Source organism: Scatophagus argus, chromosome 6 (assembly GCF_020382885.2).
Source record: "Scatophagus argus isolate fScaArg1 chromosome 6, fScaArg1.pri, whole genome shotgun sequence".
Classification (NCBI taxonomy): domain Eukaryota; kingdom Metazoa; phylum Chordata; class Actinopteri; family Scatophagidae; genus Scatophagus; species Scatophagus argus.
The window spans coordinates 18,045,242-18,070,291 of NC_058498.1; the positions used below are offsets into that span (position 1 = coordinate 18,045,242).

General features: G+C 41.2%; 1 protein-coding gene across 2 annotated transcripts in view; it reads left to right on the forward strand.

The window, feature by feature from the left end:
* Positions 1-356: 356 nt before the first annotated feature.
* The window catches only part of ddr2a (discoidin domain receptor tyrosine kinase 2a), a 28,056-nt gene continuing 3,362 nt past the window's right edge, over positions 357-25,050 (forward strand). Inside the window, exons 1-11 of one of the 2 annotated variants that reach the window (XM_046391501.1) lie at positions 357-746; positions 14,046-14,159; positions 20,344-20,446; positions 21,048-21,279; positions 21,568-21,715; positions 22,631-22,733; positions 23,189-23,372; positions 23,467-23,707; positions 23,856-23,921; positions 24,588-24,724; positions 24,861-25,020. In XM_046391501.1, coding sequence (XP_046247457.1) covers positions 14,078-14,159; positions 20,344-20,446; positions 21,048-21,279; positions 21,568-21,715; positions 22,631-22,733; positions 23,189-23,372; positions 23,467-23,707; positions 23,856-23,921; positions 24,588-24,724; positions 24,861-25,020 — 1,456 coding nt within the window. In that variant the 5' untranslated portion in view covers positions 357-746; positions 14,046-14,077. Of the gene's footprint in view, positions 747-14,045; positions 14,160-20,343; positions 20,447-21,047; positions 21,280-21,567; positions 21,716-22,630; positions 22,734-23,188; positions 23,373-23,466; positions 23,708-23,855; positions 23,922-24,587; positions 24,725-24,809; positions 25,021-25,050 lie in introns of both variants that reach the window. The other variant, XM_046391500.1, reaches the window with a different exon arrangement.

Genomic DNA, 25,050 nt, shown 5'->3' on the forward strand with positions numbered 1-25,050 from the left:
ACTCTCTGGTGTGGTGAAACGCTTCAGGTCCCATCAGCAGCAAAACAACACACTTCCTGACTTCACTGGAGGACGACCTCTCTCTGACCCTTGACTCACACACTTCATGGATCTGCTTTGACTATTAAGGCCGTAAAGAACTGCAGATTTAGTGTCACTGAGTTTAAAAAACAGGATCTTTTACCATATTTCCAGGACAGTCAAAGAAAAGTATTTCATACGATCACGCTCAACAGATCTACATTAAACTTGAATTTGAAAAACTGCGACACGGCAGCAGCAAACACTTTAAGTTCGGCAAATGTGTTGCGAAATGACAGATGACTTCAGCGGACAGCAGCACAGACGTCACTGTGCATTACGGCTGCTTGATCCTCTAGCTGTCAAAAGAAAGGCTCTTTTCAGGAGGAAGAAAGCTTTCTGATTGAGCATTGGATTTGAACTTAATTGAAACCTTATGTGTGGCATGTGGAATTCTGGGACTTTGGCACGCTCCCAAGAATCCACAGAATGTGAAGGGGTTTTTTCTGCCCTCCTCTCTTGCTCTCCTTCCCTCTTTCTCTCCTCTCTCTCTTTTTTTCCCTGCGTGCAGGGGTGTCTTACATCAGCCCAGTGAGCGGCGGTGGAGGCGACTGACTGATAAAGAGAAGGGCTCGTATTGTAACATCCAGCTGTCCTTGACTCTCAGTGGAATAACCTAAATCCATCGCTGAACAAATGGTCTGAAAGGATAAAACATCTTAGAAGTAAGTGTTTTTTCTAAACCTAATCTCAGCTTGAACTAAAAAGTTTGGACTTCAGATGTGACCGTCTTACTTGAAGCTGATGAGAACACTTTTGCGTTTCCTTGCAGTCTTTGACAGTGGGAGCATTAGTTGCATATTTGAACTCCATGTACCTTTTGTGTGAATTAGGGGCTTTTTGCATGGCAGACTAGAAGAGTGGACAACAGATGCAGTATCAGATTCAAACTCGTCGCTGCTCTGCTGCAGATCCAGCTGTTTCAAACTGAACACACCGTTTTACTTTGCTGTAGTTGGGTGTGATTCATTTAAACACATTCTCACTTATAGTATAATAATCATAATTATAATAATCATCAGGGTTGGAGAAAAGGGCTGAAGCTTCTATTTCTAAATATCACCAAAACAGCAGCAGAAGTGTGTCTATCTTTAAACAGCTTTTTTAAAAATTCTATATAAAACTCAGTGCCTTCCTTAATCAGCAACAGACATGTCAGAGATGTAAGTGTGACTCTGGCTGTCTGAAGGTGTTTGCTGCATCATACTGCCTCTCTAATGTGCAGAATGGCAACAACTCCTCCTTTTACAAGTAACAAAAGAAGTGCAACTAATGTAAGAAATGCGGAACCGTTACTTTGAATGCCTTGCGTCAAGCTCACGCGCATTTTTGTTTGCTTTATTGTGGTGGGGCAGTTAGGAGTATGTTTTTGGGAAAGTTAAACAACTGACTCATTTATGGCCACTCAGATTCTCTCAAAGTTTTCTGCGGTCAGTTGATGAAATGTTGAATACTCAAGTTCCAACTTTCCGTCTGTACACGTCCTACTTTTGTGTCATGGAGGTGGTGTGTGTGTTCCTCAGTGTTGTGTAGGTGTTACGTAGGTGGTATGCAGGTATCCTCTTGTGGAATGTGGGTGATAGGTGTCCACACAGAGGCTTCTTTTCTACCTCGCTGAAGTTATTTGGTAACTCAACACGACGCTTGAGAAGATTAAGAATACGTATGAGCAGACTCAGGAGAAGTGGCATTGATCAATGGGATAATTGTTCTAGAGGTTAAGAGGTCACATTTGGTGGCTGTGTGTGTGTGTGTGTGTGTGTGTGTGTGTGAGAGAGAGAGAGAGAGAGAGAGCACAGAATGTGAGCAGGTTTTATTTGTCTGTACACATGGCTGCTCTTTGTTTTTGTTAACGTTGTTGTCCTTTCTGGAAGTAATACCTCATGTTGACCTCAAGGCTTTCATGCATTAACATGAGTAGAACTTGATTCAATTCTTTGAAAATCGGTGACAATTTTTTATGTTAATTGTGTAATATAAATATATGCCTCTATGTCATTGTAATCACATACCTTTTTTTTTCTGACTGACATCCGAAGACTTTGTGCTCTGGTAACTTATAATGGGAAATTAGCAATTGTTCAGTATATATTTAGACTAAATATTTAATTGATGAGCAGAAAAGTGTATTTATTGCATAATTAGTTGCTGGATTGCTGGGAGGATGTACAGCAGGAGTTTCAGAGAGGTTTACTCTTTGTTTTCATGCTGCATGGACAAGTCACCAAACTGTAGATGATGTGACGTCATACCAGCATATTGTTTTCATCTACAATAAATTATCTCTATCAAGTTCAGCAACAGTAAACGTGTAATTTCTTCAGAAATATTTAATATTTATGTTCGTATTCAGTATTAAAATAGAAATCCACAGTAGGTTAAGCACAGGGCCACGATATTATGTGCCCTACAGGCTTTTTCTGTGCACAGCGCCGAGCTCTGCGAAACAGAGAAATCACGGGAGTATAAGTAGACATATCAAGCTGAGGAAAACAAAGAAATTACATTACAAAACTTGACCACAAATTAAGCCCAGAACTGTACTGATCACCACATGGGCGATTTATGACCGTTTAAGATAATATGGGTGTGGATTTTTCCTTTAAGACATTCTTGTTTTGTGCTCTCTTGACTGGATGTGTAAACAGGAAACAAGATTTTTTAAGGTAAATAAGCTCTTTGTCAAAGCAGAAATGGAGGGGTTATTGCTTATGACAGGAAAATATATGAAATGCCTGTGGTGGATGTCAGAGGGGAGTGGATAATGTACTCACATTTAGTGTTTTTTATTTGTTCAGGCAGTTGGACAGCAGAGAGGGAGAGAGCGTTCAAGGGGGATTTGATCCTGCACATTATCTGGCTGTAATTTGATATTTGATACACAACTACATACACACACATATAGACTGAAACACACACACTCACATGCTCAGGGATGGATAGAAGGTAGGGAGACTGGAGGAACCACACTAGGAGTGTGTTATCACAGCATCCTTTTGACATGTCATTTCAATTAGCAATCCTTCCCTTCAGGGTTTGGAAGCTGACTGACATCCTCACATGCAGACCCTAATCACATACCACAGCAAAGGCTGTAATTTCAACCCCACATTCAAAACACTGCACGGGAGGCACCCAGTGCTTACGTAGCTTAGCTGTAACTCGACGCAGAAGTTGTTTGATTGGAGATATTTTCAAATCAATGCTTCTGGCAAGAGAAAACCAGCTGCACACTTGCTGGCTGAGGTGCATGCTGTAATTTGGTATAAATATCACCCCTTAAATACTGCACTGTTGACTTTGTATCCCGCACATGCTTGAACTTCGACCCTGCCCAATCCAGCACCCCACAACTGTCTGAGGGGGATAAGGTTACTTAGAGCGAGAAGCAAGCTTCATTTGTGCTGTGATTTAACTACAACAATATCAAACATAACAGAAGTGTAGTTTCTCCTGTCATATTTTCTATTGTGAAATAAGTAGTGATGTTAATATTTGTCTGATGCTTTGTTCCAGACAAAACCACAAGAGTCACAAAAACCAAATAATTGCAGAGGAGCCAAGAGATAGATGCACATACACATTAAGGCACAGCAGTCAGTGCCTAAATCCTCCTCTGTGTTTGCACATGTGGCCTTACGCTCTCTCTCCTGTTTACAAGTGGCACTCTGTCTTTGTTTGTCTGTTTGTTTGAAGCGTATTATCTGCCTGCCCACCTCGTCTCTCAGTTTCCCCCAGTCTCCCCTAATTACAGGCTGTCAGAGCAGATTTGAGGTGATATTTCAACATCAAAAGAACCTCAGGACGCTCTGCAGGCTGCCACTGTGTGCAAAAGCGTGGGCAATGAAAGAGCTATCACTGCTGACGTATCAGGCCATTGTAGAACTGTTGCTATCTGCTCTGTTTTTTCACCTGTTTTGTTAATCTTAATGTCTTTGGAGTGTTGAAAAGTAAACTAAGTACCACTAAGTAAGTACAATTTTGAGGTTCTTGTACTTTACCTGAATTTTCCTGTTTTCTTCTTCTTTATGCTTAAACTTCCCGACGTTTCAGGGGGGAATTATTGTACTTGGAGTTTTCCACCCTTTTTGGCTGATGACTCCTGGTACACAAAAAACTCTTCCCCTGTAACCTTTCCCTTTCCCTTCCAGACCTTAGAGACAATTTCAAATTGTCCAGTATCCACAATAAAAGAAGATATGGGAGAAAATCCAGAAGATTGAACACAGATTTGTGTTTTCTTCCTTCCCTGCCCCATTATTCATCTCATGACCCCTCAGACATTGTGACACTTAGTTTGGGATCCACTGAAACACTTAAAGGAATACAAAGTAGTTCAAACAAGCTTCACCTCAACCAGCTACAACAGTGCGATGCTACTTGCACATACTTTACACAAATTTATCTGATACTTTATGATTTCCTGCAGAATAGAGGAGAAAGAAAAAAATATGATATGATATTGTCCTCAACAAAAGTAACGCTTCTTTCCTTACATTTGAAAAGTGGTAGATGTTGTTATAATGGCACTAAGAGTGCTGGTGTTTATTACATCATTTTATGCTTTGTTTGAGAATGCAGGTGTACTTTCACTGCTGAAACTGAAGGAAGCCCTTCTTGTTCCAGCCCCTGAATGAACAAAAGCTCTTGATTTAAGCAGAGTGCAGAGGATGAATCTTTGCTTTAACGGGGGAAAATAGGAAAAAAGAAAAATTTCTTGGCGTGAATTGGTGTTTTTCCAGTCTGACAGTGTAGCTGTAAAGTTCAGAGCCTGGATATTCAATCAAAATGGATTTCCAGTCAAAGAATTTTTTTGAGGCTACTCTCCTTACATAACAAACACAAACCTTGACACTGCACGATATTCACAATGAACAGATATCTTTGGTGAGATATTTGTCAGATTTTGCAGGAAGATAAAATGCACGGCTGAAAGCGTCTGCGCATATTCACAGGTCAAGTAAGTGAGTCTACAGCTGCTCCTGCAGTTTCTCACTTTTTGTCTCCCTCTTGGCTGCTAAACGTGAGCTGATAGTCTTTAAGAGCACCTGCACACTGGCTTCAACAGTCCTCAGGCAACTAGAAGTTCCCAGTGGCACCACCAGCGAGGTGCTACAGCAGATGTGCTGCTGCTGGAGAACCTCTAACCTCAAGAAAAGCATTTTCAATGTAAAAGACCAACCTCAAAACCTTAACCCCCGAGAGTCATTATAGTGAGTGTATACTTTAGGACCAGCCTTTAAGCCCCCATGTCAGCTGCTGCAGTGCTGTGCTAACTGTCTTGTTAAAAAAAAAGCAAGCAAATTTCTATACAGACGGACACAAGACTCACCAGATGGCTCTGAAGCAATTCGGCCCAGCCTGTGGAGCAAGACACGACCTTAACTTTTCAGTTTTTGGTTTCAGGTTACAGGAAAATTATTGCTTACGCAGCAAAGTCTTGTTTTATCCACTTTATCATAGAGCAACACTCAAAACCGGCCTTGTGTATCATTACATGTGCACATGTGGTCTAAGATATCCTACAATTAAGCGTTTAGACAGGAACACTTTACCTCAGGTGTCACATCTTAGCCACACAATAGAGTATTGTTTTCTGCACAGCTTTCTCTTCCAGTCAGAAAATTTAATTATGTGTGTGTATATGTGTGTGTGTGCGTGCATGTAGGCCTACATGCACGTGCGTGCACCTCATTCTCAGATTTTACAGCGTGTATGTTTACATGGCTCCACCTGGGTCTGATTGGGAAATGTGATTCGGATCTCATGCATTCCCATAAAAATAAAATATCCGCGATGCTATGTTACAGCCTTTGGGGAGAAACAAGAGGATATAATAGAAAGCACATGTGGATGGTTATAGTGCATAGCATACGGGCAAACTGTATTGCAGTCAGGCAGATCACAGCACCAGCAGTGCACATAAACACACACACACACACACACCCTTATACTGTACATGCACGTTCATAGTTACAGGCTTGACTTCTGGGTTTAGGAAGTCGATATGAATTGAGTAAAATCTGCTGATAATGCAATATGACTTCCTGACATTTAGACTTGCCTTGGCTTTAGTGGTGTGTTTGCCATTATTAATTGGTTATTTAACAAGGAACAATGTATTTTCAGTAATTTTTGGTTGTTTTTTGGCTCACACATATGAAAGTTGGTCCCTCCTAAGAAATGTGAGTAATCATGTACTGCACCCCTGTACTGTTACAGCTCCAAACACTTTTCTTTCTCAATGTTATGAACTGTCAGGCAGTTATTATTCATATTGTTACATTTCATTCCATTTAAAGTTTAATGAGGCAGTTTTTAGCTTTGAGCCATCACTAAATCCATGCATTTTAGCCGAAATTATGCACAGTGTTTGAGCAACATGATTAGCCTCACACTTTTCCTCCTTCACCTGCAGCCTGATATCACCAGATACAAGACAGTTTTTGGCTGAATGGTGAAGCATTCAGTTGTTGTTGACCCTCTTAACCTCCACTGGTTGCTCACTCTTCTCATGTAAAGCCCCAAGTGTTGACACTGCTGTGTGACAGAGGCAGGGAACTGAGCCAGATAAACCTGCGTGTTGACTTTACAGGCTTTCCCAGGGTGCAGGACCTGGTGGTACACTAAGCTTACTCTGTGTGCTGTGTGCTTGACCCTCCCACAAAGATTTGATTATTTATACAAACAAAAAAGCCTGGGAAAACAAAATAAAACCTCTGTCCTGTTTGCAATGTGAGGGTTCTGCCAGAGGACACGACAATCAGCTCCTACCGAATGTAAGAAGGTCTTGATATTCATTTCATTTAGAATGAAGAAGAATGGCTATTTTTCCTCATCAGTGATCCTTCAATGCAATTAATTTGTCCCTCTGAATCAGACGTGTATACAGTACCTGTGTATGTTTCATGGTTGAGCTCAGTGGGCTGGTGGGTTTCTGAGGGGAGTATCTGTCCTTCACCACTTCCTGAACTGGCCAAGAGGGAACTGATATTTATGGGGCACAGACATTTTTTTGCCCACAAGTCGAAATTCAAGTCAATAGTCGTTCTATTCAGGAACACCCTGCTCCAAGCTTATACAATAAACTCTGCTTGCTGCCTATTAACATTATGTGTTTAAAATAACCTGTCTTAATTCAAATAAAGTGCCAGTCAAAGTTTGTTCTGTCTGTACTGCTTCATGTCCGTCCAGCCTGAACCGTGCGGTGATCTGTAGCCTAAACATCTATGAATAAATCTAAAGTCACACACAGAGAGTAACTGACATGTTAGATATTGTGTTTAACATAAAGTGGCGTGCTGCGCTGTGCTGTGTCGTGCCTACTGGTAAAGCAGATACAGTAATTTTCCACCACATTTGGTAACACTAACCACACATTTTTGTTGTATATATGTGATCTTCTGAAAGAAAGCAACAGTACTGTAAATGACTGTCATGCTACTTTAACATATGGAAAAGTAGCTCTAACTGTTGATTATTAACATGTCAACATGCTCAAATAGATTTCAGCATTTTGTTTTGCTGTTGACTTGACTTGACTTGTATTTTCAAAATGTACACTCACATATGCATCCTGTTTGAACAAATGCATGTGACAGGCACACAAACACACTTAGCTTTCTTTGAGTCCAAATGTGTCCATGAAATTAGAGGAGGGATTACTGGTGGGGCCAATAGAGAACAGAGAAGTAAAAATAAAATACATTTAGTCAGTCCTCCATATTGAGAGTAACACAAAGTTCAAGCCATGTTTTAATGACAGTACAAGCCTGTCAGATGGACCCTTAATATCTTGGATATGATGGCATGATAACAAAAAGTACAAGCACCAAGGCAGACGTAAATATAACTTACACAATATCCACAGTCTTAGTTAAATCTTAGTTTCCCGTGTCAATGGGTTATACACAAGGCCTTGACTGATACAAATCCACCATGAAGACAAGACATTTAAACAATGTTAATGACAGATTTCATTCTTTGACGGTCAGTTCTGCTATATTTTGAAATATTCAGAACTTACATTAAATGTTGTTGAAATGAATGTTACCCTAGGATAAAGACTGCAAACACATGACCATGATCGTACTCTGATCTCATACTGAGCCTTGATGTGCTGGACAGCAGAGCTGGTATGTACTGTCCCAAGGGGGGCACACAGTTTCAGTACGTACAAAATCAGACTGAGGGCCCTTTACAGAAATTGTGCCCCCGGGCCTCCTGACCCCCACATCAGGGTTATACATTTCATATTTATCTGAAGTTAGAGAAAAGCTTTTTTTTCTGAAATCTAAAGACATATATGAGGTCAACTTGAATGTTATTATTACCTGGGCGCTTATATCAAATGGTCTGGAGCTACAGCACAGTAAAGGTGTGCTCATCATCATCATCATCATCATACATCTGTCATCCTCTTTAGTTACAAACTGACATGTTATAATTTTCTCTTTTCTCATTATCTTCTGAGTTTTCTAAAATCATCTTGTTTTGTTCTGTAAATGTTTAGATCTGCTCTCACAGAACAAATGTTAAACCCTTTTAAAAAGTGTTGGACATGTTTCTCCACTTTAAGGGGCCCTGCTTTGATTGCTTTATACACCTTCAGCTCAAGTTTATGTTATTTTTTTTTCCTTTTCTGAAGGTTTTTTGAAGTGTCAGTGGGCCTGCCTTTGGCTTATTTTGATAATGTGACTCTGGAGTGAGTTGTATTGTGGTATAGTCATTCATGAAGGTTAGCTATCCTACATGAAAAGCAGGAGATCGGAGAAAGTTTGAATTTTTTCACCATCAGGTTGCATTTGGAACTTGACTAAGAGTCTACAGTCATGCTAGCAGCTGTCTACTTATGTACTTTGAGCTGAGTACTAATGATGCTAATGCTAGAACGTTGTGCACAATGACTATACTGACATGCTGATGTTGACCTATGAAATTTACTTTGTTCACTGCCAACGGTTACTAACCAGCTCCAAGGACCAAAGTCTTGGACAGAGCATCTTTCTTTATTCCTAATATCCTGCACGTTTGTTCCATATCATCCCCTCCTTTTGGCTCCTTCTACTTTCCTCCTGTGACTCTCCTTCTTCGTGTTTACACTGGACTGCCTGCATCGGTGTAGGTTGCATAGCGTGTGAGCTCACCAGTAGTTGGACACGGTTTACCTGGGTGTCATGGTCACAGTAAAGAGCAGACTTTGCCTCAGACTGGCGATATCCAAACCAAACTCTGTCTGTTGGTGTCTGCTGGTTGCTGCTAAATAAATCATTTAATTAACAGTAAAATATCAGTCATCCAGCGAGTGGAAAGACATTTTCCATAATGTCACCTCAGTTCGAGAATTTCAAAAACTTTGAAGCATTACGTAGTCTTTGACCTGTAATATGTTCTCTGGCATGCCTAATAACAAATCCCAAAGGTCAAACGTATTGTACACCCCCCCCCCCCCCACCCCCCCCATGTTCTGTTCTGACATACAGGTGGGGGAGTCTGTATGACCTACATCTCCTGTTTTCTTCCTGCTCAGTCTCTCCGGAGCTATGAGAATAAATTCACCACTGAAGGGTTTGTGCAGCTGGTCTTTGTTGCGTTCTTCTCTCTCTAAATGTTCCCACTTGCGTTTTCAGTTAAAATGGTTACTACAAGGTGTAGCTGTTGAAACCAATTGTAAGAGTAATATCTTTGAACGCGTAAAATTTATGGAATTAAGATAATGATGAAATGACACCATTTTTGAATTTTTTGTGGAAAAGCTCAAGTTTGATGACAGTGAGAGCTAAATGATAAAAGGCTACGGACACTTTTTCCTTTGAAAGTGTGGACAGTAAGTTAAAATTAAACCCTTCAGATGACTTGACAATGCCTTCTTAAGTTTATTAAAGTGTTTCCCCTAAAAGTTTGAAATATGTCTTTGAAAATGAAAAAGGAAAATTCTGGAATAGACATCTTTTGAAACCGAGATAGGACACGAATCAGTTTTTCCTGCTGTGTTCCTGTAAGACGAGAATGGGGAGAAGTTTCCAGAGCTGTGAACCTGTGCCTGCGTCTCTGGGGCTGCTGACTGATCTGATGTTACTGTGAAAGAGGCCAATGGTGGAATCACAGCTGTTCACATACAGGTATCCAGAACACAACTGGAACCAGAGGAGGCAATAACAATGCAACTGATTACACAGGAAATCCATTTCCACAACAATCACTAAACCATGACCATCTGGAACAGTGGTTTTGTAAAGTGGGGGCTGAGGATCCCTAAGGGTCCCTGAGGATGTTCCAGGGGGTCCTCGGCAAAAACGGGTATTATTTATCTTCACTATAAATTCATCCATAAGTATGACAGAGTGTGTGACTATTTGAGTTTTATGAACTTTCTGTAATAAAACATCTAAAAGCAAAATTCTTATCAGATGGGGAACCTGCATGGGACAAAATTGTATCTAATGAGTTTCTGTGTCAGTACAGGGGTCCTCATCAAGTTTCCGAGGTTGAATTTACACTGTATACTCAACAAATAGTCAGAATATAAGAATATCAGCAATAGCTTAGATCTCATATTAATTGTAGCGTTAAATCTGTTGCTAAAACTAATAGCAGAGACAGCAAGACACACGCCTTTACTAATATCATTTAAGGGTCAAACTTATCAGAAAACCTTCTAAAGGTCTTTCTGAAATACTACTGTACTTTCACACTAGCTGACCTCATTTTCTTTCTTTCTTTTTAAAATAATGTTGTTGTAATTTCTGCTATATTATGACAGTGACAGCTGGAGAGAAACAGGAAAGGTAGGGCAGGGTGTGAGGGGATGACGTGCAGCCATGGGCACAAGCTGCAATCAAACCTGGGCTGCTGCGGTAAGGACTCAGTCCCACGGAGTTACGAGATTAGCTACACTGAGCCCATTTTCTACAACTTACTTCCAGTTTACATTAAGCCTGCCTCTTTCCAAGGCTTGAAATTTGATAAAAACATTTTTCTACTTCGGCAGCCACAGCACATGTCAATGCGGTATTCAATCATAGTTAATATTTGGTAGTCATTATTGGCAGTGTGTGGTGCTGTAGCTAAAGCAGTGGTTAATTTTGGGGTTTGATTTCATTTTTGAACACCAGTGCATTAAAGGATGTAGGATTTAGGGGCGTAAATGGAACATGATATTTATAATTTTGTTTTCACGAGTGTATAATCACCTGGAACCTAGAATTGTTGTGTTTTTGTTACTTTGAAATGAGCTTTTTATGCATACAGAATGGCGGGTCCTCTTCCACAGGGTTCTCCATGTAGCATCGCCATGTTTCTACAGAAGCCCAGAACGGACAAAGGAAATACTGACTCATGAGGGAGCCTTTGGTGTTTTTCTTGTTTTTATTGCATGTGAGGGTAAGATCAGCTAAAGAGCTGGTGGCAACCACCCCAAGAGAACCTTAGAATCAGTTGCTGACTCTCAAAACTTATACGTCTCAGGTTTTTTTTTTTTTGTTTGTTTGTTTGTTTTTTACCACCATTTGAATGTACAACACAGTGGACCTTTCATACCTGTCTCAGGCAGATGAATCTCTGCAGGTTGTTTTTTTCTTATTGTATTGACATCAATTAAAAATGACTAAAAAAATGCATCAGCTGAATCAAATGTATACCACAAAACAACACTGTTGAACAAATGAAAAATGCAGGGACAACTTTGCTTTGCTTGTCCTAGATAGTTATCACTTGAAACAAAGCCCTAAAAAATTATATTGGCTGTAAGGGCAGAGTCTGAGGAAAGATCTTAGTGCGTTATGGTGCGGTTATGGCATGCTTTGGCAAATGGTGAGCAGTAATGTGATTTGCTGTAAATGAGCTAAAGCATGCAAACACACCATACGGTCCCCTGAGAGTCTGCAAATGTAGAACCAAAGGTCAGTCCCCCTCCCCGACACAGCACAGGCTGCCTTTACATAAATGTTCTCCCACACAAACACAGTTTTGACTTCACAAGCCATCAGGTGTTTGTGTTTCATTAACTATGAAAAGCCAAGAGGAGTGAAGTTCAGCAAAGGAGATTCAGTAGGAAGTGACTGTAACCTAAAGCTGCAGGAAATGGAAGTAAGAAAAGCAATAAGATTATGTGTGAAGGCACAATGAAAGAGGCAAGTCATACCGTAATTAGTGTCACAAAATTCAGTGGGTGGACCATCAGCGCTGGTCGCACAAGAGTAGTTTTAAGGTCGTTTTTACTAAAGGACTACTTTTATATGTATGCTTGAGCTTAAGAAACCGTTAAGAATCAGTTTCAACCCACAGTATGTTCTTTGGAAAAAATTAACCATTAGTGTTATCCAACTAATTTTCCATATTTCCAAATGCCCATGTCCAATCTTTTGTAGCTAGGGAGTATGGAAAGCTGGGGAAATTTGGGCATGAACTCAAAATCAACAGGTCTGAATTTATTTTGCATAGGCAGAGGGCAGCATATGTGCACCTGCACTTAATTTATGTCAGATGCTAATTTGGACAGTGCTTCACTGGAGTGTTAGTAGACAGCATCGCTGCTGGTGGAGATCCTCTGCTGAAGATAATCGATGGCATGGAGGTGATATTTTCAGAATAGGATAATATCATACAGTCACTAAGAGCGGATTAAAGAGTGTGTGAATGAAGGCCTGTGCAGTAGTCCAGTCTCATCTCATTGACCTGACCGGAGCACTACAGCTCTGAATGGCACACTGCTGATTTTTCTGTTATTTCAATGAAGAAATGTCAGGATATGTTGCCTTTGGCCTGTGATGGAGACCAGAAAGTGTCTGGTACACACACACACACACACACACACACACACATACAAATACTAATGTCTCTCTGTGAAAATTCCCATAGTGCTCTGGTAGTTTTATTTTGTGTCATGTGTAATTTCATTGAGATAACCCTGCTTTGATAACGTCTTTTAGTATTTACTTTGGAACTGCAACAAGATACAAGGTCATTAGATGGCGGCTCAAAAAAGCTGAAAGATTTGGGGAAAAAACCTTGATCACTTGATATTTCTCTCTACTGAGATTCAAGTGTCTCATTTCTCATTTCCTGCTCAGTTTAGTTACATAAGACATGATTAACATGGTGTGAACAATAAAACTAACCTCAGTTATATAACAGAGACTTGCCCATGTTGGATTCTCCAAGTAACTGGGTCATAATCAGATAACTACACTAAGGTGTTTAAGTGAAGCAAATTAAGTGGAAGCTTTTGCTTACATGAGTGAAAACGGTTCAGCTGTGTAACTAAACACATCCATGTCCCATTGTAAGCATTTAAGATGACATTACAGAAGGTGCATGTACGGTATATCCTTGGTGGTCTGCTTTTTTTAAGTCCACATTTGTGAAGTCACATCATAAATGAAATGTGGACAGAAACTAGTTGAAACTCACTGTTTTGCTCTGCTGTTGGACTAAGTGGTCAGTTGGAGGCGACTTGTTGGCGCTGCATCTGTCCAGCTGAAGTCATGTCTGTGACTCAGTGTCTCTTTTTTCTCCTCCTCCTCCTCCTCCTCCTCCATTATTTGTCCCTTCACTTATTCATTCATCATTTGTTCCTACAATTAGCACATTATGTAAAATTATAAAAATAAAAAAAGTTGCCTTTAATTGCTTGAGAACTGAGACTACTGATATTGAAATATCACCACGGTCAGAATTTAATAGGCCTTCTCTCATAGAGTGATAAAGCATTACATAAATGGAATTTCCAGTTAGGTGGCAATTATTGTGTCTTTTATTGAGTGAAATAAAAACATGCTTCCAATTAAACTGCCATTTTCCCCTTGTATATCCAAACACATGTTTGGTTCCCATGAATACAGAGGAACAAATACAGATGCTAACACACTGAGCTATTTTTCATTGTTTTAGTCTCATGGTAAAATTATATACTAAACTGTGTATTTCACATTTGAGTAAAATGCTGTGTCCATCTTGTCTTTCAGATTGGAAGCCTGTCTCTGTGCATGTGTTTGGAATGAAGCACCTGTGGGACATTCACTTCCTCCTGCTCGTCCTCCTCTACCTGTTAGGAGCCGTCACATCACAGGTCAACCCAGGTCTGTGCTGCCACGAGAGGGCAAACTGCATCTCCCGTTCCTCTCTGCTATGATTTAAGTGTCTGTATTCAAGTCTCCAACTACAATGAGCTCATATACAAGGGTTTGTGACTCCTGTAAAATGACTTTTGTGAGTTTTGGGTAGCGTTTTTTTGGGCTCCGTGCTCCAGTCTGCAACTGATTCAAATTTTGGATAAGTGCTGCTTTGTGGGAGCCATGTGGTCCCCTCTCTCTGGTTTAGCCTCTTTGATCCCAGCATGCACGCCTTTCTCCAGCTCTCCCTCCTCTGTACGGGTGGTTTTTGTGATGTCAATGAAAAAGCAACCAATAATTTTTTACAAGGAACTAGAGTAGTAACATTCGGTGGGCAGAGACACAGTCAAATAAGAACCAAAGAGAGGTTTTTGGTTATTGTTGAAATTATAGAAACACAGCAGATATTTGCCAGTAAAAACCCCGACCTGGCTACTGTTTACGACTTTAGTCTCAAGCTTCTGTCATCAGGCTGAGTTTTCTTTACTGCTGAAAATATAATGAATGGCATGTACTCAGATATAAACAGTGATCAATGATGGCTTTGTCAGAGAGGTTCAACACAGAGTTTACAGGTCACACAGACCTCACTTTGCCAAGCCGAGTTTTTAAAAGAAAAAAAAATGCCCCATCACTTCCTCTCATCTTACTCCACCCCACTTCCACTTTCAAAATAAAACTTGTGACATTATATTGTACACTGTTATACATCTGTAAATCCAATTTCATTTTGAGAACAAACAATAAAGTCATGATGACAGGCCTGGGGGTTTCCCGCCCTCTCAAAACGAGATCAGGCAACAGTATTGAAGAAAAACTATAAACATTACATTTTTCATACCAAGGAAACAAAAAGTCATGTTTAAACCTCTCTTTTGCCCAATTTTTGACCACAGTCGTTTTCCCAAGCGTTTTCACATTACACGTAAACGCATGCTCAGACCTGGCTCTCCTTGTTCGTAATGCATTCATTCTATGTGCCAAAGATAACAGAACAAAAGAGAGAGCGCACAGTTTTATACGGAGATTTTAAAAAAGCAAGGAAAGAAATGGAGAGGGTGAGTGAGACAGAGATCATAGAGAATGTTTATATAGGGATTTCTCAAGCAAAATAATGTGTGCATAATGTAATTACTTTCATGTGTATGCGCATAGATATATAGTATAGCTACATTTCTGATCTTGTTTAACTGGCTGCAAATTTAACATGAGATGATGAAAACACTCATTAAGATCATGTACTGTAAAGCATTCAGTGCCAAACGTTCTGACAAACAATATTTTATGAGGCATCTTCTCAGCTACACCTAATTAAGCATTTGAGTGTTTGACCATTGTGGGAGTAACTTTCTTTGCTTGTCTGTGCTCTTACTTTGTTTTTGAAAGTGTGTGTGCATGTGTGAGTGTGTTTGTGTGCCTGCTCTCATGCATATACCCGCATGCACACGCATACTGTGGATCCAGCTATCCCACTGGAGTCTGTGGCTAATGCATACCAGACATTCTGACAGCAGGAAAGTCCATTGAAATAGGCTGTCTTTCTCCCCAGCACTTCTCTGTGTGTGTGTGTGTGTGTGTGTGGTCTGTGTTTCCCAGTATCTGACCACTCATAAGTCATGGAAAGGACTGTTTGTGCATCTGATCATGGTCAAAGTTCAACAAGTTCACCATTCAAGCAAAGGTTTTGTATCATTAATCTGACCCAAGGGATGTTCTTCACTCAAAACCCACCAGCAATTATTAAAAAAAAATATCACTTCCAGTGTCACTAAGAGCTCAAATCTCAACCTGCTCTAATATATGGAAGCGGGATACATCCACGCATAACTCTGTCTCTTGCTTTAGTTCTGCTTGAGAAGAGGGTCATTTTTCCAGAGTCTGGAAATATTCATGGCTGAATTTAGTAGAGCTGAAATGTTGAGTGATGCCAACTTTCCCCTGTTTAAAATTCCCAAGCAATGGAGTTATACCATCCCTGTCTTTCCCATTTTACTTGTGAGTGGGCGAACTTTATTTCACTGTGGAAGGGGAAGAAGTGTGGACATGAGCAGAGAACCTAAGCAGAACAGCCAAATATCAACTATGGTTGTAAGGGTTTCTTCTCACGAGCAATAATAATACGTCCTTGATCCTTGATCAGTTCACATTTTGCTGCTACAGTCTGACTTGATCTAATATGACCAGTAATTTACAGTGGTTAACACTAGTTGATGTTAGCTATGTTTGGATAGATACTGCCATGTGTTGACATTAAACCTACTGAGCCTGTTTGTCCACATTGTAATCTACTTCTGGGCCTATGCATGTCTTGGCATTTGACAGAAGTATCACAAAAGTAAAACACACTGTATGTCTCATCACTTTATAAAGCTGTTGTGTTGAATGTGTCAGCTATACATCTGTTTATACATCCATCAGGCATAAATAAAAAATAGTATATATTTGGAATCATGTCTCTGATGAATGTAAGTCTAAATAGAACACTATCTTTTTAACACTGTTTTGATCTCCACCACCTGGCTCTTAAGCTGCTATATGTTTCACTGTGTTTGCAAGAGAGTCTTTTTTGCTGCTGTTGTCTGGAAACAACACTTGTGAGACTGAGATTGCATGCAGATCTACAAGGCGCTAAAGTTACATCTTGACTTGCTTTAAGGTTTACTTAAGAGAAAGTAATTTTACAAGTAACACAACCAAATTTGTCCTCACTGGACAAGGATTGTGTAGCAGATGTGAACATCAGCTTGCGTGACTACATAGCATGTTTGCGTGTGTATGTGTGTGTGTGTGTGTGACTGTATTTGGAGCCAGCGGTTGGACAGCAAACACTACAGAACAAACCTGCCTTTCAGTAGTCAGGGTGCGGTAAAAATCAAGAGGTGAGAGAGTGGCTTTGGTCCGTTACTCGTCCATTTCTCTCCCTCTCTTTCTCTATTCCTGCACCACACAAGGCTGGTATTTTTCCACCTTTTTCTGGGGTGATATTTTTAGATACTGCGGCCAAATGTTGGGCCTGATGGGTGGTGGTGATGGTGTATGTGTGTGTGTTTGTAGGGAGGTAAATCTGTATATGGGTGCATGTGTCAAACATATTCGCCTGCCCCCGTAGCTCACCCCAGGGGTCACCTCTGAGTAGGTTGGGTAGATAAATAAATACAGCAAAAACCAACATTTGGAAGAGCGGTCATACATCCGGCATGGCATACTGAAGTCTGTCTAGCTGACTCTCTCAAGGATGTGGTTAAAGACTCTGATAATGACTCCTATTTTCATCAATTATGTCCTAGGCAATTGCTGTGTTTTTCCCAAATGGTGATACTGCACTGTCTGCATGTATATCACTGTTTTTTTTCTAGCAAGACTTCATAGAAAAAATACACGACAAACGTCACCATCTCAAACTAGCTCACATGCACATAATTGCCTGAATATTTCAGCTAAGAGTGTTTTGTCTTTTGACAGTATGTCTCAGTGCAGAAACAGCCTTTCTTCATCTCCGTGTCTGTTTACATTCTGTTAATGAGGCTCATGTGCTTCTCTTCTGGTAGCTGCAAGTGCAATAATAACAACTAACTCATACTGCAGCTAAGCCAGTCATCACTCAGTGTTTCTACCTTATTTCCAATGTATTAGTATTTCCACATTATTTGATTTGAAATCATTTATTGGGGATTTCTGCTGTTTCTCTCGAAGCAGGTTATGATGCTTTGTTTTTCACTACAGCTATCAAACATGCAGTCTGATCACAGGACCGTTCCTTAAAATGTTTTTTGTGATTATCTAGCCAAGGATACAGCTAATATGATGATGATGATGATGGGGATAAATGAAGAGGGATGAAGAAGAGGGCAAAATGGAATAAAGGTTAGAGAGGACAAGATGAAAGGAGGACAGAGGAGGAGACTTTAGACATCTGGAAGAGTTTTTGTTTGTGCCTCCTTCAAACTGTCACTGTGTCACTGCCAAGACGAAAGTCTGGATGAGTGTATGTGGTTGCACTGCATCTATGCCTGGTTTTGTGTGCGCCGACATGTGACCAGCGTATCAGGTCACCAGTCCCAAATGTTCAGGGGCTTCCACATCTTGACTTTTAAACAAATATTTGGAGGACATCAGGAAAAGAGGAAGAGAGAATCACATGGAGAGAAAAAGAAGGAAAGAAAGAGCAGGAGAGGGCAAGCGAAGCTCAAGCTCTGCTGTTGCTGGCATCTTCTCAAAGGTTTTTCTGTGAGACAAGGGGCCAGGCTACTAGGGTCAGTCTGCCTTTAACTTCCGCCTCAAGCTCCACTGAACACTATCACATACAAAGAAATCAAGTTTTTTCAAAGGCTCTTTCATCCATAAATGAGGCTAACTAGCGGTCATATCCTGTTAGGTGGAGTTATCCACTTTCAGGCCAAAACAGAAGATCAACCCAACCCTGTAGATAACGCAAGATGGAAAAGCGCCCTTTCATTTTTGCTCTTGGAAAAACCCATAAATCTGTAGATTCATTCAGAGCCCTATAAAAGTTAACGGATACCATGTCGGCCTTGTCACGCTCAGTTAGTCACCAGCCTGCTCAGTCTTAATGACATGAAAGATTGTCTAAATCACACTGTTAAGTTTATCACCTCTTACCACTGAAGTGGACTAAAGAAATGAGAGAGGGGAGAGACCACACAGGAGGAGTGAGAAGAAGACAGAAAGGAGACAGAAAAAAGGAGCAATGAGGGGGTGGAGGGGCATGCAGGAAACAGAGGGCATATTCCTTCTATTGACCGCACTGTGGGGGCGTGATGTGCTCAAACCAGCCAGTTTTACCACACACACGCACACGCACACACACATGCACAGTAACTAAGTCCTGTACATGTGCTCGATACCAGCACTGTTTGGACTGGCAGGGACACTGAATGGATCCAGCTTATTATTTCAATAACACAACCACAATTTGAGTGCAAGAAGTGTGTAGTTACTTCTGTGTGTGTGTGTGTGTGTGGGAGCACAGTCCTCTCACATCACCACCCAACCCCTTCATCCAGCACTATCCATCACATTTTGCAGGTTTTCTTGACAGAAGCTGGGAAGTAGTTTTGTCTTCGAAATGTCTGAGAGCATCTGGTGAATGTTTGAGTACGGTTTCAAATTTTCAATGCCAACCAGCGCTGTGGTTGGTCTGAGAGAAGTGTGGGGAGCCGCATGTTTGAGAGTGTGATAATCCAAGTAGCCTTAAGCACCAGGGGTTGAAAGACTATTAGAATATCCTACTTACATAGAAGCACTGTGATAGATTCAAGCAAATAGAAGTAAAAGTAATCTTATTAAAAACTACTCCAGTAAATAATAAAAGGAGCTATTTAGAAGTTACAGTCATTTTATTCCATAAATAATGGCAAAAGACCAGTGTGGGATGTGGACAGTAAACAGACCGTAATCAGCAGGTGTGAAAGGGGTATTAAGAGCCTTTACTGAAGGTAAATGTACTTAATGCATACTGACACAGCGTACATTTGAGGAAAATTATTTTCCTGTTTTCCAGTCTTGACACTAAATCATCCAGCTGCTGGTTGCAGATTTGTATTTAGGGAGCAGACATGAGAGCGGTATCACTCCATTCATCTAGTGGTTAACCCTTTGCAAGAAGGGGGATTGCTCATCATTTCCAGCCTCAAACCCCAGCAGTCCAAAAAGACCAACACAGTGTCTCTCTGACTGGCAAGTGTTACTTGCTTGCTTAGTGTTAAAAAGAAAATGTCACAGCTAATCAAAGGCAGAGCAGGGCACAGAAGATGGGGAAAATGGGGAAAAATATAATGCAGGCAATTGGAATACTGCAGGAAAACCAAGAATTTCAATGTGTCATTATGCAACATCAAAGAGTTTTCTTTAATTCTGGCTTTTCCAAAATTACACAATGAAAAATGGGCTTCCAGGAAGCTAAAATACTGTCTTTAGAATTCACTCAAACAACCTGCAAACAGATTAACAATACTGCTTGTAATTAGTGACCTTCCTCTCATGATAAAATACAGGCAGAGTGTTTATTGCCTAACCTAACATCGGGGCACTGAGTGGATGTTCATCTGTCAACTATCATGAAGGCATCCATCTGCTAGCCTGGTGATGTCTTCTAATCGGTCTTTTAATCAAACATATTGCTGTGTCTCAGGTGTGTGTCGCTATCCTCTGGGCATGTCAGGAGGGCAGATACAGGATGAAGACATCTCTGCCTCCAGCCAGTGGTCCGAATCTACTGCTGCTAGATATGGCAGGTAAGTCTCTCTGTCTCTCTCTCACAACCACTTACACACATGTGGCTCACAGTATGTTTACCCTGATAATGAGCGTGTGTGTGGGTGGTTTATCCTGTAAGGTGTCTGTGCCTGTTTATTTGCAGTAAGCCGCAAACTGGGGTATCAGTTCTACTTACAGCCACATGATTAAGGAGACATTTGTGTGTGTGTGTGTGTGTGTGCGCATGCATGTGTGCGTGCATGGAGAAGAACTTGGGTGGCCTTCAGTAAGTATCAGGATAATGATGTAATACACTTTCCCCATCCACCTTGGCTCTGTTTTCAGTCTCGCCCAGCTCCCCCTCGCCCCTGCCAGCCCCTTGCCCAAAATTAACACTTTAAGATGAATTTACTGCGCAGGCTGTCACCAAGGTGTTTTTATAACAGGCTGTAAGAACTGAAATCCACCACCGCAGTCACTTGTGCTTTCCTCTCACCTTTTCCTCTCCATCCTGTCCCAGTTTTTCTTCACCCTTGCTCTTTTCCCTTTCCACCTGGAATTCTAATATGAACTTCCACCCAATGTTATTAGTCATCATCTTCTCCCTCCTCTCTCTGCTGTTATGGCCGTCTCTCTCAGGTTGGACTTTGAGGAGGGTGATGGCGCGTGGTGTCCAGAGATAACGGTGGAGCCGGACAGCCTGAAGGAGTTTCTCCAGATTGACCTGCGCTCGCTCCACTTCATCACCCTTGTTGGCACCCAGGGTCGTCACGCAGGGGGCATCGGTAATGAGTTTGCCCAGATGTACAAGATTAAGTACAGCCGTGATGGAAGCCGCTGGATCTCATGGAGGAACAGGCAGGGCAAGCAGGTCAGTCAGTATTTTAGACTGTCCATGGTGTGACCCATGTTTTTCACTGCATAGCAAAATCCTGCTGAAGATGCACAGTGTATTATTTGTCATCTGCCTTCAGGTCTTGTTTTATGGCCTGTCATTGCCTATGCCTGGTATGACTGTGTAATAGTCCTAATAGAGAAAGCATATCAAACTGATTTCGTTATCAGTATGTGATATTAGAAGGCCGTGACTTTGTTATCATGCAGATTCATTCTCAGTCATCAGTGAGCTATGAGGTCAAGCTGTTTGTTTTACGTGCAGGTGATTGAAGGAAACAGAAACGCCTATGACATTGTGCTCAAGGACCTCGAGCCGCCCATTATTGCTCGCTTTGTCCGCTTCATGCCCGTCACAGACCACTCCATGAACGTCTGCATGAGAGTGGAGCTCTACGGCTGTGAATGGCTGGGTAAGAGATGGCTGAGGTGGAAGGGAAAAGAGTAGGATATGCTGATGAGTGAGAAAGCTGGGAACAAAGATCACTGCTGAGGCATCAGACCTGAACTTTGAGCTCATAAAAACATAACAAGTAATGCACACTGCAGTAATCCTATCACTGACTAAATACTGAACACCAACTGTAACCAAATGTTCCCAATATAAATGAAAGCTTTGTATATTTGCTTTTGAAAGGAAGGTCTTAGATGCACTTGGTACATTAATTGCTGCTTTCACCTAGACACCTTATTACTTTACTTCTTTTCCTTTTATCCTCTCACTTTGAACTCAGATTTCACAAGGCCCAGCTCATGCTTATCTAAAATGCTTGCACATACTTATGCTATTCATCAAGTGAAAATCCTTCAGTTTAAAGCTGTGTTTTGTTTGATTTAAAAAAACACTCTGGAAGAAGGTTTGTTAGGCACACTTGAAGGGTCCTCTGAACAGAATAGTTTACCATTGCCAACAGTTGTGCAGAGAGTTTTTTAAGGATATAAAAAATTGCATGCAGCAGTAAAATGTCAAATGTTTTTATGTTTGAAATTTGAAAACCAGTGAAATTTGAGATTCAATCAAAGTAGAAGAAGAAAATAAAGAAAACAAACTAACGTGAAAGCAACCGCAGTTTCAGGGCCCAGATGCCGTAATAAAACATTTCCTCATACTACTACTTATACAAATTCTGCATCTGTTTGGTCCAGCACTAAAAACTAATATCAAATTTGTACTTTTTGTATTTCCCATAACAGAAAATCATACTCAGTTATCTATACAATTTTGTAAATATGCAACAAAAATTCATCTTGACGCATTGGTAACTTATAGGGTCACTGAAAATGTTATGGGGTAATTAAATATAAAATATGAATCATTTTCTTTACAGATGGTCTTGTGTCATACAACGCCCCAGTGGGAGAACAGATGAGCTTGCCTGCTTACCCTGTTTATGTCAACGACTCAGTATACGATGGAGCTATTATCCACAGGTGTGTGTGTATGTCCGTTTCATTATTCCCTTCTTCCTTTTTCCTTCCTCCCTACGCTGCTACAACACTGCGCTCATCTTCCATCAGTACTTTTTCCCCCTCACCTTGTTGCCCTGTCACCATGGTGAAAGCAAAGAGACAGACAGTGGGTGAATGGGTCATGGTGGTTTACTGTTAGGCAATACCTCATGGGAATGACTGAGTCAACCATTCTTGTTAAGTTTTTTTAAAAACGGAAAGAACCAATCAGTCCTTTGTTGACAGTAGTGCTTGGATCATGCCGTGAATAATGTCCTCCATGACACAGACAGCCTCCTTTCTCTCTGTCCAAGCAACGGGACAGAGGGAAAAAAAGAAAATGGCCTTTATTACAGTATCACAGTCAACAGTAGAAGTGAGTAACTGCAATGCTGCCACCTAGTGTTTAATGGCTGTACACTGTTTCTGTTTTTCAGTATGACAGAGGGTTTGGGCCAGCTGACTGATGGAGTGTGTGGCCTGGATGATTTCACACACAGTCATGTTTACAATGTGTGGCCCGGGTACGACTATGTGGGTTGGAGCAATGATAGTTTCTCCAGTGGATATGTTGAAATCATGTTTGAGTTTGACCGCATACGAAACTTTACCACCATGAAGGTGAGTCTCCTGATAATACGAGCTAATAGTTTCACTTTCTGTGCCCCTCATCCATATCAAAAAGTCTCCCCATGTGCCTTTTATGTGCGTCCAGGTCCACTGCAACAACATGTTCTCACGGCACGTCAAGGCCTTCCGCCAGGTGGTGTGCTACTTCCGCTCCGAATCAGACTGGGAGCCCTCGCCGCTCTCCTTCAGCCCTGTGGTGGATGAGAAAAACCCCAGTGCACGCTTCGTCACCGTCAACCTGGCCAATCACATGGCCAGTGCCATCAAATGCCAGTTCTACTTTGCGGATGCCTGGATGTTGTTCAGCGAGATCACCTTCCAGTCAGGTGCAGACCAAAGAGCCCTGTGTAAAATCTATAATCGCAGAAGGATCTGCATTGGTTCTCTTCTTATAAAGTCACCTCTTCTTCTTCTTCTTCTAGCTTAAAATGTACAGTTAATTTCTGATCAGCTTTGTGCCATCTGGCCTTTCAGATACAGCCATGTACAACACAACCCTGGCTCCAACAGAGGCAGGACTTCCAGCTAACACACAACCAGGTCAGTGATCACTCCACACACTTCAGACCTTTGTTGTCCCACAAGAGGAAATTTGAAACACCTAAAACACAATAACGAAGAAAAAAAAAGATGATATTAAATGTGCTGATACTCAGGACTGATTGTATGATGGTTCTGTAAATTATGGTAAAACCATCAAGTTTCTGTAAACATAAAACAAAACTTTTCAAACTTCCGCTTCTTGCCCTTTGATGATGGTCTGGGAAGGTGGTAGTGAAAAAACCCTCAGAAGGTTTCCCGTCAGAGCATCTAATCTAAAATTAAAGTTTGTCATGGCAGGAGAACCACAGGTGGATCTAATACTATTAATTCATTGGCTGTCTTCCATTTACGTGTCAACATGCAGCTTCCTTGATTTGGCACACCTACATGAATGTTGTTGGTTTTACTTGTCTGACAAGGTTCACCACCTGTTGTGCCAAATTGTGCCAGTTCATTCTGCTTTTGCAACACAAGAATCCTTCAAAGTAAATTTCCTTTATAGTAGATTAAAACTATCACTGAGTCCAGTTATTCGTATTAGCACATATTGTTATATAAAGACTCTCCTGATGTAACTCAGAAGTACAGTATGGTCCCCTATGCAGACTTGCAAGCAGACAATATGGTCTGCATCTTAAAACTATTCATCTGTTCCCTCCCCAGAAGATGACCCCACTCACAAAGTAGATGACAGCAACACCCGGATTCTGATTGGTTGTTTAGTGGCCATCATCTTCATCCTTGTGGCCATCATTGTAATCATCTTGTGGAGGCAGGTGTGGCAGAAGATGCTGGAGAAGGTGAGTTCATGTGCATTTTTACTGAGAGTCTTCTTTTGGGAGGTGGTCAGATGTGTCCCCTAACCCCCTCCCTCCTTTATTTTAGGCCTCTCGCCGGATGCTGGATGATGAACTAACTGCTAGTTTGTCAATACAGAGTGAGACGTTCGCCTACAACCACAACCAGTCAAGTACAACCAGTGAGCAGGAGTCTAATTCCACCTATGAGCGCATCTTTCCCCTCGGTCCCGACTACCAAGAGCCATCACGTCTCATATGCAAGCTGCCTGAGTTTGCTCAGACATCAGAGGAGGCTGGTAGGTGGACACACATGCCTGCTGACATGT